The sequence below is a fragment of the Lethenteron reissneri genome, unplaced genomic scaffold, assembly GCF_015708825.2.
Source record: "Lethenteron reissneri isolate LAM-NWPU_2019-01 unplaced genomic scaffold, ASM1570882v1 scaffold_120, whole genome shotgun sequence".
NCBI classification, from domain to species: Eukaryota; Metazoa; Chordata; class Hyperoartia; order Petromyzontiformes; family Petromyzontidae; genus Lethenteron; species Lethenteron reissneri.
The window spans coordinates 1357556-1382582 of NW_026890893.1; the positions used below are offsets into that span (position 1 = coordinate 1357556).

Genomic DNA, 25027 nt, shown 5'->3' on the forward strand with positions numbered 1-25027 from the left:
GGTCACGCCTGCTATGTATGGCAACGTGATAGTTTTGATCGGAGTTTCATGTGGCTGTTTCTGTATGTTGGGAGAAACAGCTTGGCGGATGGTGCGGTCAGAGTATCCGTTAATCTTGAGGGCCCGATGTACATGTCTTAATTCACTGGCCAGGTGGTGTTGGTCAGAAATGCCATGAGCTCTGTGGTATAGCGTTTTGATGAGATAATTATTTTGAGATGGGTGGTGGTGGGAATCAGGTTTCAAGTAGGAATCTGAGTGGGTTGCTTTCCTGTAGACAGAATGTCCCAAGGATCCGTCAGGTCTCTTCTCAAACAGAATATCTAAGAATGGTAGTTTACCATCTTTCTCCACTTCCATGGTGAATCTGATGGATGGGTGTCTCGAATTGATTTGGTCCAAGAGGTGGTTCAATGCTGGGAGGCCATGTGGCCAAATGACGAAAGTGTCATCCACATACCTCTTACACAGGGAAGGACGCAGGGTGGATGTCTGGATGGCGTCTGATTCAAACTTTTCCATGAACATGTTGACTATCACTGGTGACAAAGGGGAGCCCATGATGACCGTGGCATTGCCCTTGTCTGCCGAGAGGATGACTATGCCACGGTCATCATGGATAAAGAATCATACAACAACAAAATCCTGGACCTACTTAATGATGGGAGTTACTCCAAAATTAAATACGATCCTACTAACAGCCTAACGACAAAAACTAACAAAATCATCACGAGTTCGACTTCCCTAATCGAACCAACCAAACGTCCCTCTCTAAAACCATCGGCTGCAAAACCTCCCAGACTCTATGGTCTTCCCAAGATCCATAAAGAAGGTACCCCGCTACGACCCATCGTGTCGACGATCAACTCTCCTACCTACAAACTAGCCCGGTTTCTATCAGATACTCTGCTTCCCTTAACAGGCAAGACCTCTTTGGCAGTACTCAACTCAACCCAATTAGTCTCTATGGTCAAGGACATGGTACTATCTCCTGATGATATCCTCGTCAGTTTTGATGTTGTATCTCTATTTACCAAAGTCTCAGTACCTAACACCCTAACAATAATTGAGGACTTGGTCCAACATGGATTGAATTCGGATGTACCTGCGCTGGTTAGGCATTGCCTCACCAACACTTATTTTACCTGGAATGGCACCTTCTACAAACAGAATGAGGCTACCCCTATGGGCTCCCCCTTGTCACCAGTGATAGCTAACATGTTCATGGAAAAGTTTGAATCAGATGCCATCCAGACATCCACCCTGCGTCCTTCCCTGTGGAAGAGGCATGTGGATGACACTTTCGTCATTTGGCCACATGGCCTCCCAGCATTGAACCACTTCTTGGACCACATCAATTCCAGACACCCATCCATCCGATTCACCATGGAAGTGGAGAAAGATGGTAAACTACCATTCTTAGATATTCTGTTTGAGAGGAGACCTGACGGATCCTTGGGACATTCTGTCTACAGGAAAGCCACCCACACAGATTCCTACTTGAAACCTGATTCCCACCACCACCCATCTCAAAATAATTCTCTCATCAAAACGCTATACCACAGAGCTCATGGCATTTCTGACCAACACCACCTGGCCAGTGAATTAAGACATGTACATCGGGCCCTCAGGATGAATGGATACTCTGACCGCACCATCCGCCAAGCTGTTTCTCCCACCATACAGAAACAGCCACATGAAACTCCGATCAAAACTATCACGTTGCCATACATAGCAGGCGTGACCAAAAAGATCTCCAAAATTCTAAACAAACATAAGATCCAAGTCCGATTCAGTACAGTACATAAAATCCGTGATCTAATTCCATCTGTGAAAGATGTCATTCCTGACTTACAATACCCTGGAGTCTACAAACTGAGTCGCAGTTGTGGTGATTACTACATTGGAAAAACGAAACGTCATATCTCTGATCGTGTCCGCGAGCACAAGTCAGATCTGAAACACGGCAAAACTGATTCTTCCGCCGTTGCCAATCATTGCTACAATGCTGTGGGCTCTCATGAAATTGTCTTTTCCGAGACCAAGGTGCTCTGCAAACCTCCTGGCTACCATCAAAGATTTGTACACGAAGCCATCCAAATATACAAACACAGACATAATTTCAACCGTGATGATGGGTACAAACTTAGTAATCATTGGAAAGATGTTATTAACCATGCAAAAAAGATTTAACTACACATATTTGGACCATCTTTTTTGACAGGCACTATTTTACTATTCTTCAGTTACCATATAGTTTCTTCTTTTTTCACACACTGGTTTTCCTACTTTAAGTTTTACCACACATATTTGGCAAATCTAGAATTAATCCCAGCAACGTAGCAAAGTGCTGTTTCATCTACATAACAAAGGCTCAGTCCCATGCACAGCAGCCGCACTTTTACATCAGCCGCACCTTAACAACTCTTAGAACCTCCCAGTTCAACCAGTCTACACAACAAAGACTCATTCCTGGCAGCGGTTTCAGCCGCACCACCTCTACATAACAAAAGGCTCAGTCCCATTTACACGCACCTTTACATCAGCCGCACCTTAACAACTCTTGGAACCTCCGATTTCAACCAGTCTACACAACAAAGGCTCATTCCTAACAGCGTGCTTCAGCCGCACCGAACCTCACAATAATAATATCCAGGGCCTACCTTGGCTCCTCCCACCCTCAACCAGTATATATACAAGGACTGTTTTCTTGGAATTTCTCTTACTTGATACAGCTATCGTGCTGTGACGGTTCCACCTGAAGACGGAAGCTTGTGTTGCCTCCAAAACGTCGTGATTTTATATTTTATTTTTATTTTACTTTTATTAATTTTAATTTTAACCTTTTTACCTACTTGACTTCTCTATGCATTTTAGTAATTAGTTTCTAAATTATTTTATATAACCCCATTAATGTATAATATGCCATATAAAATATCATTTCTTTTACTCTGTAACGGATTATTTCCTTTCCCTTTATTTCTTATGGGAAAAATTTGTTTGGTATACGTCATTTTCGGTATAAGTCCTACCTTCTGGAACGAATTAACGACGTATACCGAGGTTCCACTGTACCTGTTATTGGCTGGACACAGTTAATCGACATTGACATGTGGTGACCCGTATAGGCGTTCATTTAATTATTGTTGTTAGAAAAAGGTAATTGTTACTTATTTTGAGTGACTTGCTTACCTTTCATTTAGATTTGAATTCCTAGGGTTATCTGCACTCCTATCGTGTTTTTTATCGCTTGTTATTGTTGTTGTAACTTTCTGATCCGCTCCTGCTAGATAATCTCTAACAAAACATATCTCTATAGCTCATCAGATTCCTCTAGAATAAATCAAGATTGTGATTGTTATATACAGGAAACTATACAACCAAATACTATCCACTTACTTCCACTGTAAGCGTTGAAATATTTCAAGATTGGATTCGACCTTGCCTGTCTTTCCCCTCTCATCTCACTCGACTCTCCCTTCACTCGACTCTGCTCGACACACTCGACTCTCCTACTTCTCACGTTACTCCACTTCCATCGATGCATTCTCCAACCTCTCAGCTCTAAATCTTATTTTACTCCGATCCATGTACGGTCCTAAGCTATTTGTACAGGACTTGATATGTCATCAAGAGGCCTTTTCAAGCCGAATAATACATTCTATGAAAAAAGGGCATGTATAAAATTGTAATTGATACATTGTCAACGCTAACATGTGCCCTCTGTGTCCTGTAGTTTCACCGAAGGTTCCTTCCAAAATGCAACGTCCCAAGAGCATGTAAGTGTGATGGTAAAAATTTGGATGCTGGTGCCAATTTTAAAATGGTAATTCCGCAGTTCCGCTTGTCCGCTGGTCTGTAACACGAGCTTACAATTAGCGCGCAAAAAATTGCTCTGTCATAAGTTTGATTTTTTGCATCAATTTGTGTTGCTCTTAGGGCCAGCACAAAACTGTGTGATGAAGAAAAAATGCGGTAAATGGATACATGTTTTCCCACGGCGATAATGTCACACGTCATACACATATAAACTAAAAACTAAACTTTTTATTTTACCAGGTAAGACCCACTGAGCTATCGAGATCTTTTTTAGAAGCAACCTGGCTATCACAAATTATAGCTCAACGAAGTTGCTGATCGTAATGTGGAATCTTATAGCAGCCAAATACTCTAAAGGCGTGATGTTGATTTTAAATGTGGAGGAAAAACTGGAGAACCCGGAGAAAAATCTACGCAACCATTGGGAGAGAGACACACACGCTCCAAATATATAGCAGACGTCAAGGGTCGGGATCGGGATCGAACCCACGACATCTTATATACCAAGCGAGATAGTTAACATCTTGCCAACGCAGCACCCTATGAGTTCATACCCCTATAGCATCATTATATGCACCACATCTTGTGTGATGTCATAGCTATCGCGACATGATTAATCATCATCAAAAAAATTTTGATCTACTGCTCCATGAAGGTCTTTCCAAGCTGATGACATAGCTCAGGATACTGCTATGTAATAATTCAACGAGCACTCACACAAGCGTGCATGTCATTGCTCCATCTCCTCGATTAAAGTGCCCTATGATGCGTTTCATTATTTGGCTGTTAAATAAGAATAGCTTTTATCCTTTCTGGCAATCAAACAGGTGGTGTGTTAAGATGTTCAAACACCACTTAGATACCTCTTGCAAGGCATTACGTCTGCATTAACCGCGGGTACTTTTGGCAAAATATTCAAACAAACATGCTCAGATAATATACGTATTGTCCTTGAAACTGCCCTACGCAAGAGACAGCCTTTTTTATGGCCTTGTCTTACTATCAATGTTAGACCAGGCACCAAAGCCAAAAGGCAAACAGTACAATAATAATGCAAGTATCAGAGCACTTATAGCTCGGATCGAGCAGTTATATCTATGGGATACATTTTTTGCGAATATTAAACATGATGAAAAATAAGAATAGGTTTCAAAGACAATGCACACATTATCTAACCGGTTGTGTGTTGGAGAGGAAACCCATTACAACATTTACAACTCGAGCACCGTGATGTTTCACTGGTAATTACAATAACCAGCATCGTCAGGCGACAACCGGAGTTGTGGAGAAATCCTCCTGTTTGGCTGTGTCGGTTGGTAGCGGGTGTAACGCCACATTTATACTTACACTCTTTGGTTCTTTCGGTAAAGTCATTGTAGAATTTTGTAGAATGTACCATTCCAGGTGAAGTAAGTGTTGGAATGGTACATTCTACAAACATTATACAAACAAAATGAGGGTACCCCAATGGGTTTGCCCTTATCGCCAGTGGTAGCGAATGATTTCATGGAGAAATTTGAGACAGATGCCATCCTTGTAGAAGAGATACGTAGATGACACGTTCGTCATCTGGACACATGACCTGCCAGCACTGAACCAATTTCTCAACCACATCAATTCCATACACCCATCTATCAAATTCACCATGAAAGTGGAAAAGGATGGCAAGCTACCATTCCTGGATGTTTTGATCGAGAAGAGACCTGATGGCTCGCTGGGACACTCTGCCTACAGGAAAGCCACCCACACGGATGCCTATCAAAAGCCTGACTCCCACCACCAGCCAGCCCAGAAGAATTCCCTCATCAAAACACTACACCATAGGGCCCGTTGCATCTCCGACCAGCATCACCTAGCCAGTGAGCTAGAGCACGTACTCCAAGCCCTCAGGATGAATGGATACTCTGACCGTACAATCCGCAAAACTGTCTCCCCCGCTATGGGGAGACAAACAAACATCTGAGGATCCAACCAATACCATCACTTTCCCATACATAGCAGGGGTTACCAAAAATATTTCCAAAATCTTATACAAACACAAGATCCAGGTTCGTTTCAACATAGTACACAAAATCCGTGATTTGATCCCATCTGTAAAGGATGTGATTCCTGATATGCAATACCCGGGTGTCTACAAAGTGAGGTGTGGGTGCGGCAGCAGTTGCATTGGGGAAACGAAACGACATGTCTCGGGACCATGTTCGCGAACACAAGGCAGATCTGAAACACGGTAGGACCAATACCTCTGCCAATCCTGGTCATTGTTTCCAAGAAGAAGGTACTCTGCAAACCCACCGGCTATTATCAGAGATTTGTTCATGAAGCCATCCAGATATATAAAGACGGACACAACTTAAACCGAGAAGATGGGTACAAACTGAGCAATCATTGGAAGGAAGTTATTAACCAAATATAGTCAAATCTGTTTCCATCCTACCTGCCTATATCAGCTGTTATTTCCGACTCCTTGTGTCGCTCTCTCTCTGTGCCTCTCTCGGATCTTATACTCTTAGTTCTTTCGGTAAAGTCACGTAGGTAAAAAATGAAATTAAAATTAAAATAAAACAATAAAAATCACGACGTTTCGGAGGCAACACAAGTCCTCGTCATCAGGTGGGACCGTCACAGCCAGATTAGCTGCATCAAGTGAGGGAGGGATTCAAGATGTAAGCTCTTAAGTACCAGTTAAGGGAGGAGGGGGGGAGGGGCTTATCAGAATGTGGTAGCCAATGAATGGAAAGTATCGGGAGGGGGGGGCGGGGCTAACAGAGGGACGGGGTACTCGTGGTCGAGGTCAAGGACGTGTTTGTGCGCAAGTCACTGTGGGTGTACATAATAGGAAAGGAAAGAAAATGCCCATGTTTATACGAATGTTGGCTGACAATAAAGAGAGTACTGTTAAACGTTAGGGATGTTAACACTCGGTAAAGTAAAATAGTGCCTATCAGATAAGATGGTCCAACAATGTGTAATTAAATCTTTTTTGCATGGTTGATAACATCTTTCCAATGATTACTAAGTTTGTACCCATCATCACGGTTGAAATTATGTCTGTGTTTGTATATCTGAATGGCTTCGTGTACAAACCTGACTTGTGCCCGCGAGCACAAGTCAGATTTGAAACACGGCAAAATTCAATCTTCCGCCATTGCCGATCATTGCTACAACACGGTGGGCTCTCATGAGATTGTTTTCTCCGAGACTAAGGTGCTCTGCAAACCCTCTGGCTACCATCAAAGGTTTGTACACGAAGCCATTCAGATATACAAACACAGACATAATTTCAACCGTGATGATGGGTACAAACTTAGTAATCATTGGAAAGATGTTATCAACCATGCAAAAAAGATTTAATTACACATTGTTGGACCATCTTATCTGATAGGCACTATTTTACTTTACCGAGTGTTAACATCCCTAACGTTTAACAGTACTCTCTTTATTGTCAGCCAACATTCGTATAAACATGGGCATTTTCTTTCCTTTCCTATTATGTACACCCACAGTGACTTGCGCACAAACACGTCCTTGACCTCGACCACGAGTACCCCGTCCCTCTGTTAGCCCCGCCCCCCCCTCCCGATACTTTCCATTCATTGGCTACCACATTCTGATAAGCCCCTCCCCCCCTCCTCCCTTAACTGGTACTTAAGAGCTTACATCTTGAATCCCTCCCTCACTTGATGCAGCTAATCTGGCTGTGACGGTCCCACCTGATGACGGAGACTTGTGTTGCCTCCGAAACGTCGTGATTTTTATTGTTTTATTTTAATTTTAATTTCATTTTTTACCTACGTGACTTTACCGAAAGAACTAAGAGTATGAATCATTGCAGTCACGAAAGCTTCAAATCTAGAATCTCTCGGATCTCTCCCCCAGTGACTCAAGTGCTGCTGCGGGGTCTCTCAGCAGATCTCTCCCCCAGTGCTGCTGTGGGGTCCACGTTCTGCCCTGCCTCCTTCCCCCCCACCGTATCTGTCCCCCCCACCTTATCTGTCCCCCCCCCTACCACCGATACCTATATAACCTCGTGCCACGGCAGCTCTCTCGCCTACTTCAGCAGTTTTTTCTTGCTGTAGTTGTCCCACCTGATGACGATTGCTTGTGTTGCGATAGAAATGTCGTGATTTATTACTTTTTCTACCTTCGTGACTTTACCGAAAGAACCAAAGAGTATGGATTCCTGCAGTCACGAAAGCTTCAAATCAACATTTATATTAACACGAGTTAACCCCAAAAAACTCTAAAGACTTCCTCCGACTACGTGTTAAGGCTGAGAAGCTCTTCTCTGCACGCTTTTGTGAATGATCTATTCACAAACTCTCAGCCGACTCAGTCAATAAAAATAAAAAAAAGGTTTCGTCATCAATTCATGGTCACTCGGTCACTTGTTCAACGCAAAGGATATCTAAGTAGTGGGGTTCCCTAGGGGGGGATTAGGGCTTTTTCATACCCTATCAGCAGCTACTTTTAATGATCTGGGATGTTCTTAAACGCTGTGGATGAAATCTCCTGGAAAATTCCAAAAATTTACGGATTAATAGAGCTCATTCGAGGAATTTCCTGCCTCTTCCAGAAGTGTCCATATTTATTCGAGAAGGTTATTGCTTATTTCACGAGTTTCCAGAACATTACAATTTTTTTTTTTCCAAAACCATCTAGAAATCCCCCCTACATTCAAGAAGTGTTCAATTTGAAAGCCATAGACTGAAACCTGAGTATTCATCAGCGATCTAGATTTGAAGTTTTCGTGACTGCAGGAATCTATACTCGTTGGTTCTTTCGGTAAAGTCATGTAGGTGTAATGGGTTCAATTTAGGCGCACACACTTCTTGGGAGGCAACACTCATTTATTAATTAACACAACGTTTACTCAACAGTTACTCTTACTCTACACATAGGGTGGTGACCACCGACCTACACTAGCTAACACACAATTGTATTTTAGCCGCTCCAGCGTGACCCAGCCAGGTGGCTGCTGGCAGTCCGCTCACTGTAGGTCTTCTCTTCTGGCATCTTCACGAGGTGTCTTCATTCTTCTCAGGAACAGCCCTGCTCTGCCTTCACACCACCCTTATATCTCGTCTCTCTGGCGTGGCCGGCTCCGCCCAGGCCACGCCTCCCTTCCCAGGCCACGCCTCACTTCCCAGGCCACGCCTCACTTCCCCCACCTCTGGGAAGGTCCGGATCCCTCCAGCACGTGACCCCCCAGGCACCCCCTTGGGGCCCCCAGCCCTCGTACGGGCCAACACAGTAGTGACCGTTCTGTCACTACATCACCCCCTCCTGTATAAACACACAGCCGTCCCCGGCTGTAACACAACTGTGAACATCGAAAAGGTGTGCCTCCGAACCAGCAACATCAATAAATGACCGGCGACCGATAAGAAATACAATCACGTAATATATACAGAATCGACGAGGGTAAAAGGGAACCGCATAGAAAACGGGGAATTAACAACAAATATACATGAAAACTGGCTAACCCACTTACGCTACAGCACAGCCCCCCCACCGTTAGAATCACGCATGCAATGACAGTCACCCGTTAGCACCCCCCCGCCTTTCCGACGTGGCGTCACAACCAGTAGCATGCGTCGGCCATATCGGGGGGGGAATTTCCATGTTACCACCCCACCGCCTTTCCGACGTGGCGTCACAACCAGTAGCACGCGTCGGCCATATCGGGGGGGGGATTTCCATGTTACCCCCCCACCGCCTTTCCGACGCGGCGTCACAACCAGTAGCACACGTCGGCCATATCGGTGGGATTTTAACCCAGTCTCTCTCCAAGACTCGCATCGCAGCATATAGCTGTACCGACCGAGCTGAGATGACCCAGTCTCTCTCCCAGACTCGCATCGCAGCATATAGCTGTACCGACCGAGCTGAGACGACCCATCGTTCACTCACTGCACAACATGCACCCTAACAACTGAGGGAAACAGTCTCAACGTAACAGGCCAACTCCACCCGAACCTTACGAATCTCCAGCCCACTGTTTCAACGCGCCTCAGAGGGTCTCAACCTCCGAGCCCTCAGGTCAAGCTGTCAGCCATAGCATGACGGGACCACCCTCCCTGAGCCATGTGAGCGCACAGCCCACAAGGCTAGACAAGCCGAAACGTCGTGAGAATTGTTTTATTATGTTTTATTTTTATTATTTTATTACTTCCCTTCTACGTGACTTTACCGAAAGAAACAAGAAGATGAAGCCACAGAGTGTCTCGCTCTCCGGGCTGTCAGGTCAAGCCGTCAGCCATTGCATGACGGGACCACACACTCCGAGCCATGTGAGCACACAGCCCACTAGGCTAGACATACCACGGAGTGTTTCGCTCTCCGGGCTGTCAGGTCAAGCCGTCAGCCATTGCATGACGGGACCACACTCTCCGAGCCATGTGAGCGCACAGCCCACTAGGCTAGACATGCCACGGAGTGTTTCAAGCTCCGGGCTGTCAGGTCAAGCCGTCAGCCATAGCATGACGGGACCACACTCTCCGAGCCATGTGAGCGCACAGCCCACTAGGCTAGACATACCACGGAGTGTTTCAAGCTCCGGGCTGTCAGGTCAAGCCGTCAGCCATAGCATGACGGGACCACACTCTCCGAGCCATGTGAGCGCACAGCCCACTAGGCTAGACATACCACGGAGTGTTTCAATCTCCGGGCTGTCAGGTCAAGCCGTCAGCCATAGCATGACGGGACCACAACGTTCATGTTAGACACGCAACACTCACTGGGCCATCCTGGTCAGGACCTGCGCCCCAAGATAGTGACAGCCAGCAGCACAATTCCAAATCCCTGGCAGCATGTCACCATCGCAATTTAACACCATCACAACACATACAATTTGAATTATGATCCCCCACAGAACTAATCCAATGCCGAACAGGTACGCACAATTTTTTTTTTTTTGACGATCCCGAATATTCAATGGTCACAACAATACACCTCACATCCCGTATCCGTACACATCATCTCCGAGACTCGCATTGCAGCAATGCAGCTGTACCAACCGAGTGGAGAGAGCAATGCAATTTGACGGCAATTAACGGAAACGCACCCCCGATCCATGTAGAACACAAGGAGCATTCCCGCACAAAAGACATCATCTGTGCAACAACGGACAGGAACCAACCAGTGAGTTTGAAACAAACCAAACCTGTCACTTCAAAATCCCCTTCAACATTAACCATGGGACTCAGGGCATTCGAATTTTGAGAGAAAAAAACTGTACACAAACCCCAAGAATCGCCGAATTGATTAATACAGTATATGCAGTATACGAAGTTCGTACAGTCAATCATTTGGCACAATGCACCATCCAGTCCCCACATGGCAACACACACAATCAATACTCCAGACAATCCGTACATAGTAAATAATCACAAGCAAGTACCCAACATTCCATACACTGTTAACAATGACGATCAAAGTTTCTGACAGTTGCAAGTGACAATCACGAGCGAAACTCCATACAGTATACACAATAACAATGGTGATTTCGCAACACAACGATGTAACAACACGAGTCATTAACACGGCAACATACAGGATATCCACGGAACTCGGGACACCAACAACGAATTAATCATTAACTACACGCAGAAGATACCGATCTCGACGCCGTAATTAACAACAAACACTGGTCGCCGCGTCAATTTCTCACGCACACAACCGGACGAACACGCTCCGCAACCCAGCGAGTAAAAAAAAACACACGATCGCAACCCGGCACACGCAAGATGGGTGAAAATTATTATTATTTTTCTTGGGGCCGGGTGCTTGTCATGTCATGACTCGCCTTGAAAACTGTGCATAGCAGAGGGCGGCAAGGTGGAGCACTGGGACGGCCCGAAGAATCTTCCATGGTGAACACGGCCTGCTCTTGCGAACGAACTCCCCCTCTGCAGGCGTTGATGTCGGCGGGAGTTTTGGTGGGAACAGCGCACCGACCCGCCGCCGAAATGGCGGGAACGGCGTTTTGGCGGGAACAGCGCCCCGACCAGCCGCCGAAATGGCGGGAACGGTGTTTTGGCGGGAACAGCGCCCCGACCAGCCGCCGAAATGGCGGGAACGGTGTTTTGGCGGGAACAGCGCCCCGACCAGCCGCCGAAATGGCGGGCCCACCGCGTGGCCCGCATGCCCGGGCCTCCCCCGCCAGCCCCCGCAGCGACGATGGTGTCCTCTCGCCGCGGCTCCATCGCTCCGTTCCCGATGGCGGCGAAGCAGCAGTGCGATGCAAGTCCCACCGCTCCACGTGCAGCGCCATCTCTCTCTCTCTGTCACCGGGGCTGCCATCCCCGGGGCTGTCCGAAGGACGGTCGTCACACCATCCCCGTCGTACGAAGACGTCCAGATGAGTTTTGTATTTGTTTTTCGTGTGCCCATTTTACTTCCCTAGGATAACACCTAGCAATATTTATTCTTCCACAACTTCTGACACCAAATGTAATGGGTTCAATTTAGGCGCACACACTTCTTGGGAGGCAACACTCATTTATTAATTAACACAACGTTTACTCAACAGTTACTCTTACTCTACACATAGGGTGGTGACCACCGACCTACACTAGCTAACACACAATTGTATTTTAGCCGCTCCAGCGTGACCCAGCCAGGTGGCTGCTGGCAGTCCGCTCACTGTAGGTCTTCTCTTCTGGCATCTTCACGAGGTGTCTTCATTCTTCTCAGGAACAGCCCTGCTCTGCCTTCACACCACCCTTATATCTCGTCTCTCTGGCGTGGCCGGCTCCGCCCAGGCCACGCCTCCCTTCCCAGGCCACGCCTCACTTCCCAGGCCACGCCTCACTTCCCCCACCTCTGGGAAGGTCCGGATCCCTCCAGCACGTGACCCCCCAGGCACCCCCTTGGGGCCCCCAGCCCTCGTACGGGCCAACACAGTAGTGACCGTTCTGTCACTACATAGGTATAAAATAAAATAAATTAAATCACGACGTTTCGGGCGCAACACAAGTGCCCATCATCAGGTGGAAACACCCACAGCAATAAACAATAGCTAAAGTGGGCAAAAGGAGGCTGCTTGTGACACGAGCCTATATATACGTATATAGCCTGGGGTAGGGAGAGTGGCGAAGTTCAAGATGCACCCGAGCCCGAGTATAACACAATGCCGGGGCTGGGAAGTGCAAATTGAGCAATCATTGGAAGGATGTTATTAACCAGGTAAAACCTTAACTGCTTTATAGTTTGCCTTCGTATCCGCATCTCCAGTTTCTTCAGCCTCCTACCCTCCAGCCCCGCTCACTTCCAAGACCCGACATTTTGTCGTACTCGGGCTCGGGTTGGAGCTTGCACTTCCCAGCCCCGGCATTGTTGTTGTACTCGGGCTCGGTGCATCTATTACTTCGCCACTCTCCCTACCCCACACCCCCACCCTCTTTATCTCTCCTCCCTGGCTCCTCCCTTCCCCCCTCTTACATATGTAGTAAGTATTTAGGAGGCTTGGACGACGGGGTCGGAGGCACACTTATTTATTAACACCAACTCGTGCACGGTAACGGGTACACACAGTACTTAAAGGGGTATCGTCCCCTTCACTTGTCTAACAGGGAGACACAACATCTAACCCCGCTAACCTACGCCCGAGTCCTCCACTACGGAGCTAGGGGAGGCTACCTATCCCAGCCCTGGTCAAGCTGGGATCCCGGCACCCTGAGTCTCCAGACCGGCTCTTATAAGAACGTCAGTCTGGGCTCTCGGGGCCACGCCACCGGCTTGCCCTGGTCGGCCCTGACAAGGACAGCGAGCCAGGGGAGCTCCGGGGCCTATTCTAGCTGGTCTTCAGTCTTCGCTGGTTTAAGCTAATACTCGACCTCGAGCCCTCCGGATCACCACCTTTTATAGTACTCGGCCCCCCCGGGAGGGTCCCGTGGGGGATGAGTGTGGACGTCGGTGTGAGCGCCTCCTCTGTGTACGGCTCTAACCACGCCCCTTGTGTTTGTTAGCCATCCGTGCCCATGCATAACTACACCTCTACATCACCCCCCCCCCTGTACAGCTCGCAGCCGTCCCCGGCTGCAACAAAATCAGAATAAAGGTGCTCCCCACCCCAAAACCGTGTGTGCCTCGCGTAATTTTAACAAGAACAATGACAACCATAACAACAACAACAACAACAGGAAGAGAAAAAAAAAATAACCCGACGCACCCCCCCGAATAAATACCCCATTCCCCAAAACCAACATATATACACACACTCCGGACGCCTCCCCCCACTGTCCGCAAGGGCCCCCCAACGGCCGACCTCACAATAGTCTGCGCGTTTTGGCACGCGTTCTCGCGGCGGGCCCGTCACAAGGGCCCGTCCCGGCACGTTCAGTGGCGGTTGTTGACGGTCCAGGTGCGAGAGAGTCTGGCTTCGCAGCCGAGTGACCCCCGACCCCCCCGGAAGGGGTTGGCGGGCGTGGACCCGTCACTCCTGTTGCACCTGGAGATGGAACAGTTGATGTCAGGTTAGGCGAGAGCAGCGACGTAGGGGAGTCGGCGGACCCCTCACACGTTTGGCTATGCGTGTGTGTGTGTGAACCACGGGGCGGCGCAATGAATGGTTTCAACCTTGAGGGGTGCACGTACCACCGACGCCTCCCCCATTTGACGCGAACACATTGCGGCCGCAAGACCTGTACGACCTCCACGGGCCCCTGCCACGGCCGTACCAACTTTGACGAGGTCGCCAGCGGCACCTGGGGACAGTGCAACCATGCCCGGTCCCCTGGTTTCCATTTGAACACATGTACCCGCCCCAGCCTAAGCCTCTCGTTCGCCTTCTGGCGGAGTTCAGAATTTTGCACGGCCGCTTCCCGCGCCTCAGATAATTTGGTGATGTTAAATGTAACGTGTTCGGACAAGGTAGACTTCGCCTGAGGCGCCGAGAGCTTGAGCTGGGTCGTCACAGGGGGGTTAGCCTCGCGGCCATACATTAAAAAGAAAGGGGAAAATCCGGTGGCCGCGTGGGGAGCCATCCTGTAGGCTTGTAACACATCGGCAATGCGAAGGTCCCAATCTGTCTGGGATTCCGATACCTGCTGGGACAGCATGGACGTGATAGTCCGATGCAGCCGTTCCACCATCCCATCAGTTTGTGGGTGATACGGGGAGGTCTGAATTTTCTCCGTACCCAAGAGGTCGCACACCTCGCGGAGGAGTTTCCCCGAAAAATTCTTACCCTGGTCAGTCAGCAGCCGTTCCGGAGCACCCTTGTCGAGGACATAGCCCTGGACAAAGGCCTCCGCGATGGCTGCTGCCGACTGGTTGGCCAGAGGCCAGGCCATAGGCCATCTCGTGAAGTATTCGACCCCTGTCAATAAATACCTATTTCCCCTGGGTGTAGCGGGAAATGGGCCGAGAATATCCAGAGCAACGAGCTCGTTAACCCGGGAAACCTTTATGAACTGCAGCGGAGGGTTGGACCCCCTCGCTGGTGGCTTCCGCTGCGCGCATTGCGTGCACGACCCCAGGAGATCCCCCACGTCCTTTGCCATGCCCGGCCAGAAGAAATCGAGCTGGAGCATGGCAAAGGTCTTGTGAACCCCCAAGTGCAGGAGCCACTCATGCGCAGCCCATACCACCTTACCCCTCAATGCTGCAGGCACCACGAGCCATTGGCGGCGGGATTTTCCGTCCCAGTGCATTAAAAGCCCCTGGAACAACCCCCACGAGTCAACGTTTGCCACCCCCGGACCAACCCCCCCGGTGCGACGGCGCAGAGCGAGGAGGGAGGTGTCCTCCATTTGGAGGCGTCCCCACTCCGCAACCGATAACCCCAGCAACGAATCCCTCCCTTCTTGCTCGATAAGACCCGAAGCCGAAGGCGCAGCGGCGGCGGCCACGAAGACCGAATCGGTGGTCACGTTCGGGGGCCTACAACGCCCCGAACCCAAGAGGCAGGCGCACTCCGAAGTGGGTGGCAACCGCGACAGGGCGTCAGCGTTCGTGTGGCGGATGCCCTTACGATATGTGGTGACAAAGTCGTAGTCTTGGAGAATCTCCAACCATCGAGACAACTGCCCCGATGGTTGTTGAACACGCAGGGCGTACTGTAGAGCGGCATGATCTGTACGGACGGTGAAACGCCGACCGTACAGATACGGGCGGTACTGCTGAATGAAATAAACAATTGCCAATAATTCCCGACGGGTAACGCAGTACCGTTGTTCCGCCGGAAACAGTACTCGACTACCGTAAGCCACCACATGCTCTACGCCCCCAATGAGCTGGGACAGCACGCCCCCAATGCCCGTGTTACTTGCGTCTGTATCGTGCAAGAAGGGTTGTGAGAAAGCGGGGTAATTCAACGGCGGAGCCACCACCAGGGCATTCCGGAGGGCGTGAAAAGCAGCCTCCTCCTCTGGCCCCCAATGAAACCTGACTCCCTTGGACGTCAAGGCATACAATGGTTTCGCGATCGTAGCGAAGTCAGCCACAAACCGTCGGTAGTACGACGCGAACCCAATGAAACTCCTGACCTCACCCACCGAGGTGGGAGTTGGCCAGGAGCTGACGCATTCCGTTTTGGCGGGATCAGTGGATATCCCCGAGCGCCCCACAATGTGACCCAAATACCGCACCGATTCGCGGAGCAAATGGCACTTCTGCGGTTTAAATTTCAAATTGGCAGCCCGCATTTTGAGAAAAACAGCACGCAACCTCTTGAGGTGTTCATCGAATGATTTGCTAAAGACGATGACATCGTCCAAGTAAATTAAACACGAATCCCATTGCAAGCCTGCCAAGACCAGTTCCATTAACCGCTGAAAAGTTGCTGGCGCAGAATGTAAGCCCATCGGCAAGCGGTTAAATTGGAAGAGGCCTTGCGGTGTACGGAAAGCCGTCTTAGGTTTGGATTCGTCATCCAGAGGAAGCTGCCAGAATCCAGAAAGTAAATCCAGGGTGGAAAAGAATCGCGCCCCCACCAAGGCATCGAGCGACTCATCCATTCGAGGAAGCGGGTACGCATCTGCCACAGAAATTTTGTTCAATCGCCGAAAGTCGACACAAAACCGCAGTGAGCCGTCGTGTTTTTTCACCAAAACGATCGGCGCGCCCCACGGGCTGTTGGAAGGGGAAATTATATCGGCGGCTAGCATGTCATCAACGGCCGATCTGACATGATCCTTTTCGGCGGGACTCAACCGAAAGGGATTTTGGCGGATTGGCGCGCTGTCACCCGTGTCAATATGGTGTCGCAGCAATTTAGTACAACCAATATCAAATTTGTGTTGACTGAAAACGTCAGCAAATTCGTTCAGGAGAACTCGCAGCTGCGCACGCTGCGAGTCGGACAGGTCCACTGATCCCGCGCAAAGCGCATCCAGCCATCCGTCATCACAGTCCGAATGCCGTCGCGATGGAGGATCGGTGCTTACCTGACCCACGAGTGGTTCCTCATAGGGTACCGGCGTTGCGTGTGCAAGCACGGTCCCTTGAGGAACCACGGCCGTTCGCGATCCTACATTAAGGACTGCAATGAAGGGGTCCCCATCCCCTTTCACCATGGTCTGAGCCGCTAGCAAATCGGGTCCATTGACCCCGGCCCGAGATGGTCCCAACAAGACCCCCCGATCCGCAACCCCTTCAGCAAACGGCCGACGCAACCTAAGAGGGACGAGCATCTGAGCCCCCGGGGGTACACGTACAGTTTTTGTCACGAGCGCCTGCACGGTCGCAAACGCCCGACGCTCCGTGGCGGGGGAAGACAAAAATGTAACACGTCGGCCCGACGGGAGCTCGATGCACCCCTGGTCAATCAAGATACGAATGGGCATTTTGGCCAAAAAATCCGTCCCCAACAGGCACGGAACCGCCAGCGAGGAGGAAACCAAAACAGGCCCGGGTAATTTAATGTCTCCAATACAAATTTTGGCGCGGATTTGCCCAATGATGCCCAGCGAGCCCCCGTTAGCAGCATAGCATGGCACATCAACGGGGAGCAAGGGACGACTTTGAACGGGAAGGATGTTATAAATCAAATCAGATATAATGGTCGCCGATGCCCCTGTGTCAATTAAAATCCGCAGCTCTACCCCATCAATATGACCGACCACGACCGACGATCCCGCCGACGCTGCAACGACACGATGGGCGAGCTCCGACCACTGACCCGGTTGGAGCGCTCGCCGCATTTCAGAACAATCCGACGCAACGGCCGTTGATTTGCGAGCCCTGTTCGTTTCAGCGCGTGAGTGTGTGTCGGATGTGTGCATGGGCCAAACGTGTGAGGTGCCACGACTCGCCGTATTTCTCTGCTGGAGCTTGGGTGGAGACGGCGCGGCGTCCTGACGAGGTGTCGCCCCGCGCTGACGGGGAGCCCGGCATCCTGAAGCAACGTGGCCTTGAAGGCCACAGTTGTAGCACCGTGTGAGCGCCCCAGATGGCCTGGGCTGCTCCTGGCGGCTCGGTCCGTTCCGAGCCTGTGGTGCCGCCGATCTCCATTCCCCCCGCCGCTCCACCCCGCAGACCCCCTCCGATGGGAGGGTGGTGGCCGCCATGGCATGGCCGGCCACCCCCTTGGCGGCCTTGCGACGCAGGGACCGCAAGCCCCCGTGGATGTGGCGCGCGACCAGCAAGGACGACATCTCTGCGTCGTCTTGAGCCAAGACGGTGACGTCCAGCTCATCAGCGAGTAGCAGCAGCTTTTCAGCCACCATAGCGTCCACTCCCTCCTCGTCCATCCGCGGGAAAGCTGCCTTCGCCAGGGCCAGGATTGCCGTCCGGAAGGCCAGGGGCGATTCGTTGGCGCCCTGATGACGATCGTGGAATAGCTGCCTGCAGTCCGAAGGCGGGCCATAGACAGCTGACAGCAGCTGCAGCGCCAAGTGCAGCGTGGCGTGCTTTTCCTTAGGCGCCGAGGTGAGAGTAGCCAGGGCGTCGTTATCCAGCATCGCCGGCAGCGCGCGTAGTGCTTCGGCGTCCGTCTAGTTCGCCATCTCCTGATGAGCGATGAACCGCCTTTTGAAGCCGCCCCAGTCTCCGTCCGCGCCCACGAATTCTTTGAGAGGCGGCAGACGCTGCTGTAACGCGACGTCCGTGGCTGCGGATCGCGCTCCGTCGTTCCCAGCAGACGTTACAGTGTGGGCGGGCTGCGAGCATGGCATCGCCGGTCGCTCCGTTGTTGACGCGCTGGCCGGTGGTGATGATGTCACGGCTTGTGCTTGGCCCTCAGCAGTCACCTGACGCGGGCCGGCCCCGCCCTCTGCTCGCACTGTAGTGATGGCGGGAAATTTAACCGCGAGCCGCGTCGGGGTGGCGGGAAATGTCGCCGCGTGTCGGCTGCTGTCGTCGTCCTGCGCAGCCCCTCCAGCCCCCAGCCGCGTGATCTCTTCTAACGCGGCGGCCGCAGCGTAGAGCAGCTCCGCCAGGCGGGAGTGAGCCAGCCGAAGTCCCTCGGCCGAAGCATCCCCCCCATCCTGTCGTAGCAGCGCGGGTATACTCGGCCCCGGCTGCTCCAATCCGACCTCGGCCGTCTCTGGTGGCGATTGGGCCGTGGTGTCTTCCATCTCCGACTCCCTGGTACGTGTCGTCCCTCGTGTGTCCATTGTTGAACGTTTACTTCTGACGCCAGATGTAGTAAGTATTTAGGAGGCTTGGACGACGGGGTCGGAGGCACACTTATTTATTAACACCAACTCGTGCACAGTAACGGGTACACACAGTACTTAAAGGGGTATCGTCCCCTTCACTTGTCTAACAGGGAGACACAACATCTAACCCCGCTAACCTACGCCCGAGTCCTCCACTACGGAGCTAGGGGAAGCTACCTATCCCAGCCCTGGTCAAGCTGGGATCCCGGCGCCCTGAGTCTCCAGACCGGCTCTTATAAGAACGTCAGTCTGGGCTCTCGGGGCCACGCCACCGGCTTGCCTTGGTCGGCCCTGACAAGGACAGCGAGCCAGGGGAGCTCCGGGGCCTATTCTAGCTGCTCTTCAGTCTTCGCTGGTTTAAGCTAATACTCGACCTCGAGCCCTCCGGCTCACCACCTTTTATAGTACTCGGCCCCCCCGGGAGGGGCCCGTGGGGGATGAGTGCGGACGTCGGTGTGAGCACCTCCTCTGTGTACGGCTCTAACCACGCTCCTTGTGTTTGTTAGCCATCCTTGCCCATGCATAACTACACCTCTACACATATATATAGCCTCGTGTCACAAGCAGCCTCCTTTTGCCCACTTGTGTTGCGCCCGAAACGTCATGATTTAATTTATTTTATTTTATACCTACGTGACTTTACCGAAAGAACCAAAAAGTACTCATCAGCGATTGCTCAAATATCCGCTGATTAAGCTAAAATGTCGAGATTATGCAACATTCAACAACAAGAAATAATCCATAGCGTGTGTGTGCCAATTGATAAAATGGATTAAACAAAAACATAAAATCAATGCCACCATTATATTTAAGGACAAACACAAATTACAAGAGATATTAACTATGAATGTGCATTTTTTATCTTTCCTGTTTGGTGCAGGGGCGACTCACCCACGCCAGTGCCCGTGCCCAGAGGTTTGAATCATTCTAACTCATTAAAAGGACTGCTCTTGTCAGTACCATTGCCAAATGTGTTCACGTGCTACATTTTCGACGCCACTTCTTTCTCTCACTCTTTCTAAGATTATTTCCTTGCTCCACACATCACTGCCTGGAATTACTTATGTTTACGCAGGTGCATGTTGGCCATTTTAAAAATGCATATCCCTGGTTCTTTAGATCTTTGTGTTGCTGTTGAATTTCTTTTTTTAACGGGCATTTGCTTAGAAGTGGTGGTGGTATACTCAGAGTCTTTCTGTATTTGTTTGGGCTATGCATCTAATTTCATACGAGGGTACATGCCATCACTTACAGAATAATCTGTTAAATGATCAACGAATTGAGTCACATCACCGGCACGATGTCAATGATTGCTGATCGTTTCTACAAAGCACACATTCAATGGGTAAAATATATTCATTTAGAATACTATTATGAATCTAGATTTTAAGTTTTCGTGACTGCAGGGATCCATACTCTTTGGTTCTTTCGGTAAAGTCACGTAGGTATAAAATAAAGAACCAAAGAGTATGAATACTATTATGATTGCGAATTTTAATTCTTAACGTCTATAAAGATATTAATGATGTAAATATTTTTTTAAGTAGTCGAATCATATTATTAACCGTGAGGTTATAATTGTTGAAACAGATTTTAGGAATAATAGACGACATCAAACAACGTATCACAGTATCGGCACCTCGCACCTCTGATTAGCACGGTTGGCTACATTTGGTGCGAAAGAGGTTCAGCATGTATACATAACCCAACTTAAACTTGAATCTTAGATTAATTTCAAAATCACAGTCTACTTGCCGCACTATAATTCCCTCCACACACTCGCCTACCTCTCCCCTCCCATCTCACTCCACTACCCTCCACACACTCGCCTACTTTCCCCTCTCATCTAACTCTGCTCCTCTCTACGCACTCTCCTACCTCTCCCCTCTCATCTCACTCTACTCCCCTCCACACACTCTCCTACCTCTCATCTCACTCTGCTCCCCCACACGCACTCTCCTACCTCTCCCTTCTCATTTCACTCTACTCTCCTACATCGAGATGCCTCACAAAGTAAATTCGTTAATCGTATTAAACATTGTATATGAATTTTCAACTGATACATTGTGTCAATGCTAACAGGTGCTCTCTGTGTTCTGCAGTTCGACGTAGCATTGTCCGCAAACCGCAAAGTTCAGATAGCATGTAAGTATAGTGGTTAATTGTTGGATGCTGATAGCAATTTATCACTTTCAAACTGATTTTTTTTACGTGTGAATGTCGTGTTTTTGCTGGTTCCTCCCATCTGTCTGTAACACACGAGCCCACGTTAAATGTTCGCAAGGGATGATCCGTCGTGCATTTAACTTCATAGTCTATTTGCGTTGCAATTGGGAAACCTATCTGAGAGAAAACATGCATAAATGCTGTCAACATAAAAAAATCGTAATAACTCACTCTACAAAATAGAAAAATGAGTAACTATGAATGTGCATTTTTTTCTTTCCTGTTTGGTGCAGGGGCGACTCACCCACGCCAGTGCCCGTGCCCAGAGGTTTGAATAATTCTAACTCATTAAAAGGACTGCTCTTGACAATACCATTGCCAAATGTGTTCACGTGCTACATTTTCGACGCCACTTCTTTCTCTCACTCTTTCTAAGATTCGTTCCTTGCCGTCACTTACAGAATAATCTGTTAAATGATCAACGAATTGAGTCACATCACTGGCACGATGTCAATGATTGCTGATCGTTTCTACAAAGCACACATTCAATGGGTAAAATATATTAATTTAGAATACTATTGTGAATCTAGATTTTAAGTTTTCGTGACTGCAGGGATCCATACTCTTTGGTTCTTTCGATAAAGTCACGTAGGTATAAAATAAAGAACCAAAGAGTATGAATACTATTATGATTGCGAATTTTAATTCTTAACGTCTATAAAGATATTAATGATGTAAATATTTTTTTTAAGTAGTCGAATCATATTATTAACCGTGAGGTTATAATTGTTGAAACAGATTTTAGGAATAATAGACGACATTAAACAACGTATCACAGTATCGGCACCTCGCACCTCTGATTAGCACGGTTGGCTACATTTGGTGCGAAAGGGGTTCAGCATGTATACATAACCCAACTTAAACTTGAATCTTAGATTAATTTCAAAATCACAGTCTACTTGCCGCACTATAATTCCCTCCACACACTCGCCTACCTCTCCCCTCCCATCTCACTCCACTACCCTCCACACACTCGCCTACTTTCCCCTCTCATCTAACTCTGCTCCTCTCTACGCACTCTCCTACCTCTCCCCTCTCATCTCACTCTACTCCCCTCCACACACTCTCCTACCTCTCATCTCACTCTGCTCCCCCACACGCACTCTCCTACCTCTCCCTTCCCATTTCACTCTACTCTCCTACATCGAGATGCCTCACAAAGTAAATTCGTTAATCGTATTAAACATTGTATATGAATTTTCAACTGATACATTGTGTCAATGCTAACAGGTGCTCTCTGTGTTCTGCAGTTCGACGTAGCATTGTCCGCAAACCGCAAAGTTCAGATAGCATGTAAGTATAGTGGTTAATTGTTGGATGCTGATAGCAATTTATCACTTTCAAACTGATTTTTTTTACGTGTGAATGTCGTGTTTTTGCTGGTTCCTCCCATCTGTCTGTAACACACGAGCCCACGTTAAATGTTCGCAAGGGATGATCCGTCGTGCATTTAACTTCATAGTCTATTTGCGTTGCAATTGGGAAACCTATCTGAGAGAAAACATGCAGAAATGCTGTCAACATAAAAAAATCGTAATAACTCACTCTACAAAATAGAAAAATGAGTAACTATGAATGTGCATTTTTTTCTTTCCTGTTTGATGCAGGGGCGACTCACCCACGCCAGTGCCCGTGCCCAGAGGTTTGAATAATTCTAACTCATTAAAAGGACTGCTCTTGACAATACCATTGCCAAATGTGTTCACGTGCTACATTTTCGACGCCACTTCTTTCTCTCACTCTTTCTAAGATTTGTTCCTTGCTCCACACATCACTGCCTGGAATTACTTATGGCTACGCAGGTGCATGTTGGCCATTTTAAAGATGCATATCCCTGGTTCTTTAGGTCTTTGTGTTGCTGTGGAATATTTTTTTAACGGGAATTTGCTCAGAAGTGGTGGTGGGAGACTCAGAGTCTTTCTGTATTTGTTTGGGCTATGCATCTAATTTCATATGAGGGCACATGCCTTCACTTACAGAATAATCTGTTAAATGATTAACGAATTGAGTCACATCACTGGCACGATGTCAATGATTGCAGATCGTTTCTACAAAGAACAAATTCTATGGGTAAAATATATTAATTTAGAATACTATTATGAATCTAAATTATACGTTTTCGTGACTGCAGGGATCCATACTCTTTGGTTCTTTCGGTAAAGTCACTTAGGTATAAAATAAAGAATCAAAGAGTATGAATACTATTATTATTGCGAATTTTAATTCTTAACAACTATAAAGATATTAATGAAGTAAATATATTTTTAAAAAGTAGACGAATCATGATATTAACCGTGAGGTTGTATTTGTTTAAACAGATTTTAGGAATAATAGACGACATCAAACAACGTATCACAGTATCGGCATATCGCACCTCTGATTAGCACGGTTGGCTACATTTGGTGCGAAAGAGGTTCAGCATGTGTTGTGACATTAGAAGGGAGGGGCTGCTGGGGGCTCTGGCTTCCCAGGCGAGTCCAGACGCTTAAGCCTCTGGGCGCCAGGCGCTGGGTTCCCAGGGGGTCCAGATGCTTAAGCCTCTGGGCGCCAGGCGTTGAGTTCCCAGGCGCTTAATCCCCTGGGCGCCGCCAACGGGGGGGGGCTGTGTGTGCTCTGTGGGATGTCTGGTGGCGCACACGGCCCCACCCCTCGTTGGACCAGGCATAAAAGGAGAGCTCCCTGGACGATCGGGGCCCAGTTGTAACTCAAGACCCAAGACCCACGACCAGCCATCTGAAGACCCTGGGATGCTGCGAGAGTCAGCGCTGGGACTCTGGAACTCCCGACTCTATGACCTTGTGAGGGCGAGTTCCGGAGCGTAGCCAGAGTAGAGTATCTAGGCTGTGTAGCTAGGCTGTGTACCTAGGCTGTAACAGAGTATCAGGACTGTTGGAGAGTTGGACTAAAGAAGTTACCTCTACAAGTGTCTCCGGAACCCGTTACATTTGCCGTCGGAAGTGGCTATGGAGACAAGAAGTAAGCCACGTACCTTCAGTCCTGACAGCGATGAAGAGGAGCAGGCAGCGATGGGGCGGCCAACGCCGGCCGACAGCGACGCTGCACCGCCGGCTGAGCAGCTGTCTGCTCCGCCGACCGTCCCCTAACCAGCGTCGGGAGCAGAGATGGAGGAGGCGCTGCTTCGCCTCGCAGAGCTGCTCTGCGCCACCGCCTCCCTCCTGGGCGAGATGCGGTGCTCGCGGGCGATGGCGAGAGGGAGAGAGGAGGCGCGGCGCTCACCCGAGCCCGCCGCCGCCGCCACAAACATGGTGGACGCCGCCGCCATTCCACCGGCGTCCCCCCCACGGATGTGAGGGATACTTCCGGGAATGACATCACTTCCACCGGAGGAGCAGTGACCGCTGGGAGCGACGTCACTT

The 25027-nt window shown here is 49.2% G+C and overlaps 1 protein-coding gene across 2 annotated transcripts in view; it reads left to right on the forward strand.

The window, feature by feature from the left end:
- Positions 1-25027, forward strand: part of LOC133361695 (guanylate-binding protein 1-like) — a 141597-nt gene that overhangs the window by 39086 nt on the left and 77484 nt on the right. The window contains exons 6-12 of one of the 2 annotated variants that reach the window (XM_061580697.1): positions 3737-3779; positions 3940-3975; positions 20305-20339; positions 21527-21569; positions 21884-21918; positions 22901-22943; positions 23258-23292. In XM_061580697.1, the coding sequence (XP_061436681.1) occupies positions 3737-3779; positions 3940-3975; positions 20305-20339; positions 21527-21569; positions 21884-21918; positions 22901-22943; positions 23258-23292 (270 nt within the window). The remainder of the gene's footprint in view (positions 1-3736; positions 3780-3939; positions 3976-20304; positions 20340-21526; positions 21570-21883; positions 21919-22900; positions 22944-23257; positions 23293-25027) is intronic. The other variant, XM_061580698.1, reaches the window with a different exon arrangement.